This window comes from Amblyomma mixtum, chromosome 3 (assembly GCF_055824585.1).
Source record: "Amblyomma mixtum isolate Tamu chromosome 3, ASM5582458v1, whole genome shotgun sequence".
NCBI classification, from domain to species: Eukaryota; Metazoa; Arthropoda; class Arachnida; order Ixodida; family Ixodidae; genus Amblyomma; species Amblyomma mixtum.
Window position 1 is genome coordinate 242,486,234 of NC_143014.1, and position 14,020 is coordinate 242,500,253.

Below are 14,020 nucleotides of genomic sequence, written 5' to 3' on the forward strand. Positions count from 1 at the left end.
GCATGCATATATGCTGTTCGCTGCTCAGATCCCTGTTCATAGACAGTGCATAATTTCAAAGGCGTTTTGTACGAAAGCAATCAAACATCGTGAAGAGAAGTTCTAGCTCATAAAAAGACAGAGTAAGGCAGCTCTTCTGCCTATACTAGAATGTAGGTGTTCTGATTGGTTGCTTGATTACAAGCAACAAAATTTTTGCCAGAATTTCAGTAAAAAATGAGGCATATTTCTCGCTCTCATGTTCACAGCGTGGTTGCGAACCCGTAGCTAAGTTTGCTTGAAATAAATTGCAACTGAAGCCTGCAGCCTAACACAGATTGCTTCTTGAAAAATCTGCACGTTTGCAAAAAACTGACTACCTTCATACCTGGTTGCAGCACTGACGACTCCTGTCAGGAAGAGGCCTGAGAAACCTGGGAAGTCGCTTAAGTTCTCCTTCACGTAGTACGGTAGCATCTGGTGAAATATTATTAAAGTACGCACATGCTTGAGGATTTTTGTCGCACAAAGTAACCATTTATGCACTAACATTAAAAATTCGATTCGTTTACATTTCCAGGCATCCGTCAAATATCATTGCCTTAACTATTGTAAGTGGCTTGAGCGAGCAAAACTGTTCATTACCTGCTGGGAATGCTGCCTTTTTTATGGTTTTCAAGCTAAAAAAGAAGCCTCAATTGCAGTGGTAATGTTATCATCTTATGCGAGAAAAGAATGAGATCTGTCAACTAGTGTCAAAAAAGGGGTCATTTTCTGTAAAAGTAGAAACCCATATCTACGGTTCCTGTGAGCAATTTAACGGCAATATTTGTAAGAATACATTTGCGCAGGGGGCCCAAATATGCGACACAGATTAGCAGTTTCCGTACTACATTACGCCAATCATGAACTTGGCCATCGCAAGGTGATTGACATGCGTTAATTTAAGGTTTGTCCGAAGTCAAAGTCAGCAGCCATGGTTAAGTGAATACGGAACGGCAAAATACTGAGGACCTCTAATACAAAAAACAGTTTCACATAGCTGCAACAGGCTTCTAGATAGGCTGTACCGAAAAGAAATATGCAAAGCAAAATACAGAAGCTAGTTTCACAAAAAAAAATTCTTTTTGGAGATAAGTTTCGGTCGCCTCCTTGGGATTCCAAGTGTTGATGCAATATAACGCTGAAGACATGCATTTACCTGATCAAGTTTGGTGATGGCGCCAGAGAGAAGTGGGTCGCAGTCTCGGTACCAGTAGACTAACGCCACCGCCATGCCGGCCATGATAAAGTTGTACATAGAGTTCAACGTGATCCCGATGTAGGTTATGCTGTTTCAGAGTTAAAAATAATAAAAACACACACCACATACTGAATGCAGTTTGCAACAGTGTAGAAACCGCGATCCCCTAAGCAAGCATGGTCAATAGGCAGCTGTCATGCGCGCATTGCAGAGCAGGTGAAAGCATGAAATGCTTCGACTATACTTCAATACGCTTCAATACGTAAAGGAACAGTCACTTTGCATACGAACAATTCAAACTGTTATTTATGGACTCAAATTGAAAAACGCTCTTGGATGTTAATAATCCCGATTGAAACAATTCAGAAAAAAAGCGGTCCGGTACTCAAAAGAGGTTGCGATTTGAGGCCACATTTACCTAAGCGCACACGACCGATCTCTACCTACATTTTACTGAGAGCTTCCATTCACTTTTCTTTCATGTGCCGACGCATGGGTCACTTGCGACGCGTGCAGCTTCAAGGCCGCGTCAGAGATCAGTGGTGTAGTGAGATAATCGAGGCGTTTGTGTTGAGCCACTATTTCCTCATAACCTCTGCGTCCGAAGCACAGCGAAGCTGTGGGCTGCTGGTTCGAATAAAAAAAAAAAACACGTTTCCAAAGAAAAAGAAACTACGCTTTTGTGGGCGGATGCGGCCACACGGGAAAGGTATTTACGTTATTTAGTAACAGCACATCAAAAAGATATTTGCCCCGCAGGACTTTGCTGACTTTGCATTCTAGCAGCGGTTGCCACAAGCGCATATGCTGACCGGTGTTTATTGCATCTGAGAGGTAGTGTAGGCCGCCCTTTGCGTGGCTCGTCATTGACCAACTCGCGCTGGTGGCACCATCTCAGACACGTACCACACCGCGCCGCTCCCCTCTAATAAAGGAATATAAATCAACAAAGTAAACCACCAAATTTCAAAGTTACAAATTTTAATCTTGAAGTACAAAGAATACCCGGTACTGTACAATAGTTCCTTCAGAAATACTTACAGTTATCAGTATTAGTGCCAAAGAACTCATACGCTCCCCAAAGCCAACCAAAAATCTTGTCACCGTTCGTACGTACGTAAGTACAATCTTGCCCCGTTGCCTAGCAACCCGAGTTACTCGGGTAAGCTCGGAGCAGCGTCGCGCAAGCTACGCGAGAGGCTGCTCGGGAAGAGAAATCTGGGTCGCACAATCCCCATCGGTCGTTGTGATAGAAACAGCCACCTCCCATTGCACTGGCGCATTTTTAACCGCTGAGCCACTGCTTTGGTAGAGGTATGAGGACTCGCCGCCATCTGTGAACGTTAAGTAGAAAATGACCAATTCTGCATATATGGGCATTAATCCACTAAAGATATCGCGTGATACCCTTAAAACAGAGCTTAAGTTCCCCACTCCAATTGAAGAATGAACACCTGCTTTCCCGCGTTTACCCGATTTAACTACGTTGAACCCTAGCATTTTTTTTTTTTGTGTCTTGCTCTAATCCCGTAGTTTCTAGCATTAGTCTTCCTAAGGCTGAAATAATAGGCCCGCGTTTGTTTTTAATCAACATGAGTGGCCTGTCTAATCGCTTTCGTTCATCGCAATGCGCACTTTATGCCGAAATGTCAGTTCTAACAAAAGCTTGAAATCAAGAATTTTCATAGTAATTTTAATCTGACTTGCATACAAAAGTGGTGTCACGTTAATCACTTTCACAATAATTGAATAAAAAAGTTTTCTTTTCACGGCACACCAAAGACTGCTTTCAAACTATCAGGTAACCTGTTTTTAAAATTATTTGAGCCTTAAAAGACCAACCTATATATAGTTCGGTGTTTTGCTTCCTCCTAACCCCAATTTCGACAAATGCGTAGTCAACACAAAACACAAAATGGTCTGCCGAATAAGAGCACTTGCAAAAGCGCGTACTATATTGGCATCACGAAGTTCTTAATTCTCATCTAGGCAGTACTATGTATTTAACCACTCACACATGATGATATATTGCACTATAAGGTGAAGCAACTTCTGTACGACTCATATTCATTACAGGCATTTAAAACTAAGCTCTTGTAATAATGCATACATGCATACATACACGCGTAGATGCATACAAGCATACATGCATACATACATCCCTTGCCAAAAGTAACCAGAGTGCATGGTTTGATTCTCATTCGTTTAGTACGCCCTTACGGCTTCCCTAAAGATCAAATTGTTTTTGGAAGGTGATGACAAGGGTTCTCCTTACCATACAGAGGTTTAGAGCTTGAGGGCTTGCATAATAGCTTCAATATACGACTAAGAAGCAAACCATCTAGCCTGGTTACTTTTGGCAGACTGTACATGCATACATGCATGCATGCATGCATATATGCATGTACCAGGCTGGATGGTTTGCTTCTTAGTCGTATATTGAAGCAATTAAGCAAGCCCTCAAGCTCTAAACCTCTGTATGGTAAGGAGAACCCTTTTCATCACCTTCCAAAAAAATTACCGACGATTACGTTACTTCCTAATGCGAAGTTTGAGCGCAGCAAATAAGCTGTTTCACCTTTTCGATAGATTGAGGCAAAGAAATCGAGCAACACATGTATGCGCTATCACGGAATTAAGTTCGAGCCGGCGCTTTGACAACCGGAGACTCGCAGGAATAGGGGGGAGGGGGGCGGCGTGTACACCCAGCGGCAAACGACGGGGGCAGAAGCGCGCGCAGCAAGCGGACAACACGATAAAGGGAGGAGGGAAGAGATAGCAGCGACTGACTGATGCCGCTGACGCCGATAGTGAGTCAACCCCAGCTGCGGAGTTGGTTTCAGGGACAACGCCGCCGATGCCGACACAAACAATACGATACCCTCGCTTCCGCAGCGCTAAGAACCAGGTCTAGCCGTGGGAAGGTGGTCACGTATTCGTCGACGTGCCGGCAAGGTGGATGTAGAATGGTGGCGAAGGCTGGGCCCAAAAACGGTCTAGCGCGACTGCAGCACAGCCACTTTGGGCGGCCGAAACACTTAATAAACAGATTCACAACAGCGCTACGGAACAAGGACAGAAGGAACACGAAAAACACAGGACGGGCGCTGTAAGAGGATTCTGGTGTGGGCTAGTTGGTTCATGCTTAATAAACAGATTCACAACAGCGCTACGGAACAAGGACAGAAGGAACACGAAAAACAGCGCCCGTCCTGTGTTTTTCGTGTTCCTTCTGTCCTTGTTCCGTAGCGCTGTTGTGAATCTGTTTATTAAGCATGAACCAACTAGCCCACACCAGAATCCTCTCGAAACACTTATATAATGAAATTCAAAAGCACAAATAAAAATGCTATAAAACAACAAAAACAAATGAATATTTTAATGCCACGTTTTATAAAATAGATAAACTATTTCAGCAAAACATATTAAGCCGAATTTTGTAATTTTTGCAACGCTCTTGTTGCGCCCTCTGTGCATTTCCAGCGCGATTTTGCAGGCCTTGTTTCGGTACCCGGCCCCCCTTGACCACAGTGGCTGCGGGAGCTTACGAAGCGATTTCTTATCTCCAGCTGCCTGCTATGGCGCGCCTTGGAAAGCGTGCAAATTAAGCTCGCCGGTCTCGAAATGGCACCTTTAAGAAGTTTTTGTCGTCCTTGCCCGTCGCTTCTCTGTCACCGTTTGGCAAGATCTGCACCCCGCTGCACCGCTGCAGCGTTTCCTTCGGTGTACGGCCAGTGCGAAACCTTTTCCCGAGGCTTCGCGCTCATCGTTTCAAGCGCTTAGCTCTGCATTTTAAGATGAGGTTGCGGCATGTGAAGAAACCTTGCTCCGTGCCACATTGTGACAGCGTGGGTTGTACCGTGGGTGTCTTACCAAGCCTGCACCGCTTCCCTCTGGACTTTCGCAGGTGAGCTATTGCCGTTTTCGTCTGCTCTAGATATGCTTTTGTCGGGCTTTCCGCGCCCATTCGTAGCTGTAACCGTTTCATACGCACTTGGCTTCATGTTATCGGGATGTTTTAGTAAATTGACTTGCCGCATGTTCAATTTAAAACCAACTGCGTTGCCTAACAGCTCTGAGCATGACATTAATGGGTTTTGCAGCACCGTGAAGCCAATTTGAGGATCCCCTCGCAACTGACAGTATCGAAACTCAACCATGTGTATGTGCGCCGCATTGACTGTGCCTTAACTGAATTCGCCCAGCAGTAGTTATTGCCGTTCTACGTATACATGACCGTCAATGTAGTTTTAGACTCATTTTGCTGCATCGCTCTCGTCATTCTTTGACCATAGAAAAGTAGCTAGCCGCGTGGTATCAGGCGAGCTTAACCGCACTCTGAGGCGCGGAGGCTTGGCGCGAGCATTTTCTGCCATAGTTATAACGTACTGCATTTAGGTGAAAGGAATCTTGGCGTATTGACGTTTGGAGTATATGGTATTCATTTGGGTGCAGTTGTATAACGTGTATGCTGCTTCATGTCCAGGTGCAAAACGTGGGTGGAGTTCTGCCGCAACCTCAGCCTGGAGAAGACGCCGTGCCAGCTGCGAGACCTGAGGGTTTCTTCCAAGCACTTCGAACTGTTTGTGTATCTGCGGCCAGAATGGCTGCGTCTCGATGTTGTACCTACTCGAGGAAGGAGTGGCTGTATTGAATATCCCTTCACTTCACTTTAAACTGCACTTCATGTATATTTTGGTTTGATTAGAATTGCTTCAAATTACTTCGGTTAGCGACAAGAAGGAGCTGTTGAGGTTGTGCGCAGGCCCTATGTATGGTGTAATGCTCTAGCGTTGAGCAGATTTGTTGATGCTAAAACTTGTTAATACTGTCATGCAGGTGTGAACATAGCTGCTGTATTCTTTCAGTTGAAGAAATGAAATGTGAGGAGTAATCCCTGTGTGCTGCATGGTCTATGTGTTGATGCGCGTACTATGTCATGTCACGTTTGCCTCAATGGAAGCTGTCGTAGCATTGTTTTCTATACTTTTCAATTTCCTACCTGGCAACGTTCGTGGAACTTAAGGGCTTTTTCCTAACCGCACTCTGACCATTGAGATGAATAGCCAGCTTAAAAAAACTACTGCTTGAGCTGCCTGTGACGCGCATTTTTTGTTGGTGTGCTTTATCGCTGTATTTGTTTGGTTGCTGTAATAAACCATGAATATGAAAACCATACTTGCCGTGCACTGTATTGCAAACTGTGCACTTGAGCCTGTGCTTTGTGCATCATACCTTGATATACTCAAAAGTACTAGCACCAGCATTTCCACCAAGGTTTCCACTACGAATCATGCATTCTTACCCAGCGTCTGCAAGTATTGCTGCCTTTCTGTGCTGCCTTCTTTGCCAGTCACTTTCATTGGGTTCCCAATTGCACATTAACAAGGCCATAACTAGCAGGAACTCGAGCACATTTGACTGGCAAAGGTTGGTGCGCACTGAAAGGCAACCTTAAAGCGATACCGGCTCGAAAATGCGGGTTCTATAAAAAGACCACTTCATAATTCGCGCCAAAATCGTAGGTAGGCGTGACGTCATTCAACGTCACTCATACGTAGTTTGCCCCCCAGATTAGTGGCGCTGGGGTGCCCCCATGAGCCGCCATGTTTTAGACCAATGGGCGTCTATGGAGCCTTCGCTACCATGGTATGTCTACCTTGGTGCCGGGGCCTACGTGAAATAACCGGCGCGTCGGCAACTGAAGAGCACCCTATCCGCAACACAAGAACCGGACTGCTGTCCACGTTGCGTTCAAAGATGTTGCGTTCGGCTTCGGAAAAAGAGCGAATCATTTCGCGTCTGGGCACTTGTGCGCATCTCTACTATATACGCGCGGTGTCCCTGTCAGGCAACTTTTTTTGCTTCTGCGTCCTCACTGTTTCATTCAGTAGCGCAGAAATGGTAGGAATTTAATATGTTTAGCCGAAGATCATATACGAAAACACGCTGTTTCTTTGACAAACTTCCAGTTTTTTATTCTTCAACGGCGGACTCCCGCTGTATCTGTCGTGGAGCTCGTACTATAAGCCGACTGTCTCCGCCGTTGACGTCAGTATCTAGCCTTGCGTGCCCAGCTGTAGTGGAACTAAATTGCTCATGAAATCTGTGTAGCTATACTCCATCCGCAGCCATCGTCCAGCGAGTCAACCACAAACACATCCGAGTACAAGCAGATAATCACAGATGCCGACTTTACGCCTATCCAGAGTTGACGAGTATATTGGCGCGTCTAAGAGCAGCGCGGTGCCTGAAATCGAAGGAACGGTGCAAGAATATCTGGCTGAATCTCAAACAATTTTGATTGCCCATATATGACGGCATGTCGTGAAACCCACGCGTTGGGCGCTTATATTCTGACATTGTGACAAAATACTCATTATCGCTACGAATTCGCGAGCGCCGAGGGAGGAGTGCAAGTGCCGGAAACGTAAACCTCTTAGCTGGAGCATACTGCATAGCAATGCATGAAATACTCGCCAAAGCTTCAGCAACACGTGCTGACTCCCCAACACACGACCGACTCTACCTGCTTTACCTGCGCGAAAGCATTAAACCTACTCATCAATACAAGACTCGAGATGGCGACATGGCAATAACGGAGCAATAAAAACCCTTGAGAATTTCAGGCAGAGAATGCGTCCTGAAATCGTATTCGAGTGTACTAAATTTCCAGAAAATTGAACAAGAATGCTATAAATATAGCACGTCAACACTCAGAGTGAGTGTTCAGAGAGCCGCAACAGAGCTTAGGTGAAGGTAAATGCATTATATCGTATGCCAGGAAGCCGAGAAGTTGGGAGAAGCAGACGAAATCCATTTAAATACGGCCGCCAGAGCGCGTCACTTACCGCAAATGGTCGTCTGCTCCGCGACGCGCTGCACCGCAGCCGAGTGCTGAAATCTCGAACAGCGAAGGCGTGAAGGCACGCGCCTCACCGTCTTTTTCACTGCTTTGCTATCACGGAGAGCGAGAGAGAGAGGGAGCGTCACCTCCTCTCAGCGCATACCCTCGCAACCCGAGCGCGGCGAGACACGCGTGCGATAACAGCGCCCCGATAGCGGAGAGCAGCCGCTCCGGGGCTGTTCGGAGCGGCCTGGGATTTTTTGACTACCCCTGTACATGCATAAATACATACATAACTACATAAGTAAGCAAATACGTACCGTCTTTGTCAAAAGTAACCAGGCTGCATGATTTGCTTCTAGCCTGTATAGTGGAGCCCTTGTGGCTTTCCTAAAGATCAAAAGGTGTTGGAAGGTAAGAATACCCCCAGTCCTTACCTTTAACGACCATTTCAGCTTCAGGGAAGCTGTAACGGCTCCACTGTACGAGCTAGGAGCAAACCATGCAGCCTGGTTACTTTTGACAAAGACTGTACTTACGTACATCCACGCATACATACATACATAACTACATACGTATGTACATACATGCGCGCACACGCACGCGCACACACACACACACACACACGCACGCACGCACGCGCACACACACACACACACACACACGCACGCACGCAAGCACGCACGCAAGCACGCACGCAAGCACGCACGCACGCACACACACGCGCACGCACGCGCACGCACACGCACGCACGCACGCACACGCACACGCACGCGCACGCGCGCGCACACGCACACGCACACGCACACGCACGCACGCACGCACGCATGCATGCATGCATACGTACATGCATGCATGCATACATGCACGCATACATGCATGCATACATGCATACGTGCATACGTGCATACGTGCATACATGAAGGTTTTCTTCCAGAAAACGTAAAGGTCTCCTAGGCTAAAAGCAGAAAGCTTGATGAGACCTAGGAGACCCAATACATGGCAGCAGTGCAGGGCAAAAACTGGAGGTGGAGGTTAGCCCACAATGTATAAAACACAATTTACATGAATAACGCTTAATACGATTCACTGCATGGATGAGATATACAACATAAAAACATTTCACTTTAGTCAAGAGAATAGCCGGGAAACTTCCCAGCGCAGTTAAACACCAAATGTTGCTCTGGAAACAACATAAATAAATTTTAAAACAAAGATAGTGTCTTAAAGACCACGTATTGTTAAAATATGAGCACAATTGTCGAAGACTGAAGGCATCAGTGAAATACTATTTATTGAGCGCAACAGAAATGTTATAGGTCATGGACTGATATCTGTGGAAAGTGTGAAAACGCGGAATCACCCATTTACCTGTATTTCTTGTACATTTGGAATGAGCAATTCCAAGGTCGCAAGTGATGCTATAAGGTTTGCTGTGTGTGGAGAAGAGTAGAATGCTGCATGTAACAAAGGATATTCGTATAGATAAGCTACGCGTGTAATGTTTCTCAAAGGAAATGATTCTTTGCAGGAAGACATGGGTTCAATATCTGCGATGCAATGGACGATCTGCTCAATAACTGCGTTTGTTTTTTTAAGTTAGATTTAGTGTTTATGCCCCAAACTAAACAGCCATACACATATTTGAAGCTTTAATGCTATTGAAAGCAACCTGTGACAGCGTGATATTCGGCCTTCAATTAAAAGTTTCGTGCTAAAGTAATTTACGTTTCAGCTTAAATTTGAAGAGAAATGGACTCTGAGAATTTTATGGCGGTTGACAAGATTAATTTTTTGACCTTCCAAATGAATGGCCTCACTTGTTTAAACTGGTTTATTTCTATAATAAAACTGTAGCTTGTGTTTTAGATGCTTTGATTCTAATTCAAATGAGCTTCGACCAAACAGACAGCTTCTCAAGCATCCCGTTGCATTTTGTAATGATGCGCTGAATATCGGAACCAGAGACGAGTATGGTGTTGTCGTCGGCATGTATAATAAACTGCACTCTAGTATCTGTGCTCCCAATATCTACATATATAGTAAATAATAAGGGACCTAAAACACTCCCTTGCAGAACCCCACGTGTTATAGGCAAGGACGAAGACATAACCTTCTTTTCTTAATACAGGAATGCGAGATGAATTTTGCAAGCCAGTTTTATTGTTTCTCTTAATAAAAGAACTTCTTAAATATTATTTTGGCGTCTTTTCATTCAAGCAAATAACTGCATTCCATACCAAATGATTCCCGTATCCTCTATAACCCTGAGTGGGAACCCCATCTTGTCATTAATAAGGTGGATTGGTGAGCTAGTTGGTTCATGATCGTATAATTGAGCAGCAGAAAGGAAACAAGGATGTCGAAAAAACATACAGACGAGGACGATGCTGTACTGACAACTGAAGTAGTTAATTAAAAACCGCATATCAATCGTGAAGAACAGACATTGCTTCGAAAGATAATCTATCGTCGTCTACTTACATCGCCGCGCAGGTACTTGGCTCCCTTATTGAATCTTGTCATTTCCAGATGTTGCATTTATTTATTTCCACACTTGAAGCAAGATTACTCAATTGTAGTTTCTTGCAAAGGCTCTCCCATTCTTCTTTCAGCTTTCGGAGGTAGTTACTGGGAAGTTTTATTTTCGAAAAACTTGCAGTAACTTTGCAGAAACCCGGCGGTCTCTGCGATCAGAGCAGCCTTGAACACTACAGCTCGTGAATACTTCCATTGTTGTCTATGCTAGAAAAACCTTTCAGGGCGCAGCAACGCTGCTTGCGCGCATGGCTTCTGATTTCGGCGTTCTTTGCCAGCGTACTATCTTCGAGCTGTTTCAGATGAACGGCCCATTATAGTTGATAACCGCAACTGGAATGAATAAAAAGCTAAAGTATGTACACGCACCCTCTGCAGTACAACCTCCATTAGCTCCTGAGTCAAAATGCTTGGATGAATTAAGCTACAAAGATTATCATAGGCAGAAAGGCAGAAAAGTGCTTTACAATCTCAATTGAGTTAAGGGCGCACCGCTTATCTCTATCTTTTTTTTTTCCTTCTGACATCGTTGTTCTATCAGTTTAAGCTTAAGCACAGCAGCTGTTGGCGCAGAGAGTCTTGTGAGGTAGCCGTAGGACGCGAAGATTTCAGACGGGATTTCGTTGTCATGTGCACATTGTCTTTACTCAAGCATTTCTGTCATAAGACCAATTCGAAAACATACGTTGGACTCGTGCCGATGAAGCTGTTGTTTCTTCTAGCCTTTGTAGCGCCAGTGTACTTTATAATACAGCCGACGTGCCCTTCACCTCTTACCTCGAGCCGTTCCCTATGACAAAAGGGAGGGACGCTGTCACGGACGTATACATTGCTAGCGTGCTGGCTAGCCCTAATTACCATGTATTGCGATATTGTGCTTATTTGCTCGTGACATAGACAGGCGTACATTTTCGCAAATGCACGTTGCGTGAGGCAGATCTGGCGGGCTAATAACAATCTGCTTACCCATGCCAGCAACGCCAGAACTGAGACTCCCGGGGCGTGTAGGCGCCATATTTCGTACTGCCTTCTGCTTCAAAGGTGCGTGTGACAACGCCCGAATTTCAAGGCAGACATGTTCCAGGAAGTGCCATTAGCCGCCGCCATCAAACGTTTTAAGCCACCACGTTTTTGCCTGCCGCTGAAGCTCTCTTATTGACACGCTTTCCGTCGTTGCTGCCGTTTCGAAACAAACTTGCTCAGCAGTAGGAAGTTTACAAGCTGACAAGAGCAGGGAGTTTGGCAAGCTTCCACTACTATCTTTCAACCCTGTCATCCTTGCATCGATGATGAGCGGTAAAGTTTTCCACGCAATCGAATGACAGAAACCGCGGTTCTCCTTGTGGCCATAAACAGGCATGGAGGCAGAGTTACATAGTGCGGCAGTACACTCTCGTTTTCACGCATTTCGCAAGACGCCATAACCTGCTACTCAATTTGAAAGTCAATGTGCAGTGCGCATCCACTTAGGCATGTTCATGTTTTAGTTCCATCATCACATTTCGTGAGACCAAAACATCACGTAAGCTTTGTGTGTAGCGTTAAGAGAGCACAAAAGAAACGGAATAATTTACAGCAGTATTCTTAACTTCGCCAAATTTTTCGATGCTGTAGACACAAAGTACGGGCTCATGCAAACATAACAGGCTACTTTGCTTCGAGCAAGTGCAATTCTGCATTATATAAGATATGGTTGATGGAACTCTAATAAGTCGAAATATGGTGAAATCAAACTTTTTCCCCAAAATACATGTGCAGCATTTCCAATTCCCTATGCTTGCTGTGAATGTTTTATTTAGGCAATGAAAATAACGTCCAGCTTTATTTCGGCTACACAGCACTGAATAGTGCAACAAAAGTTCAAATAAAACAGATTGCGTTTGAAGCCTATCTATACATTCTAGCTCAGTTAACTCCATTAGCCCCTCTGTATACAGGTTAGTAAGAGTGCGTTTATTCTGCGCAAATAATTTTTTTGTAGACAGGAAAATCGACGAGCTTTCTGAATAAGAGCCAATTTCAGTTCTACTGTACTCAGCAATCTCGCTGTATTTAAGACTGATAAAAATAATTTTTTCCCCAAGACGAATTTGAACTTTATAATTCTTGTTATTTCCTTTCGAAACAGCGCCGCTCAGCCACATACTAACAAGTTTTAATAGTGCAGGTGCCTACTTACTCCTGTGGCATTATACTGGGTGTTTCGCCTACGATGCTTTGCGATTTTTCAAAATGCGCTTTTTCAGTTAGAAGAGCTCTTTTACTGGCACAGCCCTGCCAGCGGAGCCAAGCATCAGAATATAGCTAAACCGCGCTAACTTGTTGGCTAGTTAACTATTATTGAATAACTTTTTATCTATAACTCTTGGTCTCCTGATTTATTAAGACGCGTGTAGCGCTCCTTATTTAATATCCACATCAGTTTTCAGAAATTCGAAATCTCAGTTTCGCTCGGCTCTGTGACCCAACAAATTTTGCCTACATTGCGCCAGAATACATGCACTTTCAAAAGTTTGCAGGCAAAGCAACCCCTCCAATGCACGTAACTCGTGGAAATAGCCAAAAGTTTGTTGGGCCACAGCACCGAGGACAACTGTGTTTTCGAAATTCTAAAAACTGATATTGATATTACTTATGGCGGGTTACACGCCTCTGAATTACTAAGGAGACTAACAGTAAGAGTTAAAAAGTTCACTATTCATTATCAATTAACCAGCCTCCTAGTTGGAAGGTCTAGCTGTATTCTGATGAGCTACACCGCTGACAATGCGATGCTCAAAAAACGCACCCTACTAACCCAAAAATCCAATTTTTAGAAATTGCAAGTCTTCGGTGAAACACCCGGTGTATACAACTGGAACATTTAGCTAGTCTGGTGTGAGAAATGTCACAGCTGGTGAAGCAATATCTTGCTGTACCACGTAATATGAGGGAGAAAAGGCATTAATTAATCGGCGAATGACCTTGCTGAACATCACAGCCGCCATCAGATTGTGCGGAGCGGTGTACGGCCAGAAGGCCATTTTGCAACCAATGAACGTCCTGATAAGGACAACGAGGGCATCCTTTTTCGGTAGCGATTTTTTCAGAGCGAGCCATATTTTTTCTGGTATGTGGGCCGGTCACACATATAAAGCAGCGCGGCGTATCACACAAGTGTTCCGCGACGAACGCCGCTGGAGTTCCTGAGCAGCGAGGCAGCAATTGGTCTTCACGCTCATTGAATGTCCGAAGAACGAAGCAGGGGATCTGGTCTTTGGAGACGGCCGATGTGAATGCCACTAAACGATCAGCGACGATGGCGACGAATGGGACGGTCGACACGGAAGTGCACCACACGTTTTAAGTCCACCCATATTTTTTTTTAGTAAGCTCGGTCAGTTCGTATTTCCTCCTTTTTGCGTCCACAGCCA

General features: G+C 44.8%; 1 protein-coding gene across 4 annotated transcripts in view; it reads right to left on the reverse strand.

Annotated features, from left to right (window-relative positions):
* LOC149354198 (sodium-coupled monocarboxylate transporter 2-like) overlaps positions 1–14,020 on the reverse strand; it is a 68,428-nt gene that overhangs the window by 20,948 nt on the left and 33,460 nt on the right. For all 4 annotated transcript variants that reach the window (XM_089583158.1, XM_089583157.1, XM_089583160.1 and 1 more), the window contains 2 exons: positions 1,181–1,310; positions 368–456 (listed from right to left, as the gene is read on the reverse strand). In XM_089583158.1, coding sequence (XP_089439284.1) covers positions 368–456; positions 1,181–1,310 — 219 coding nt within the window. The remainder of the gene's footprint in view (positions 1–367; positions 457–1,180; positions 1,311–14,020) is intronic.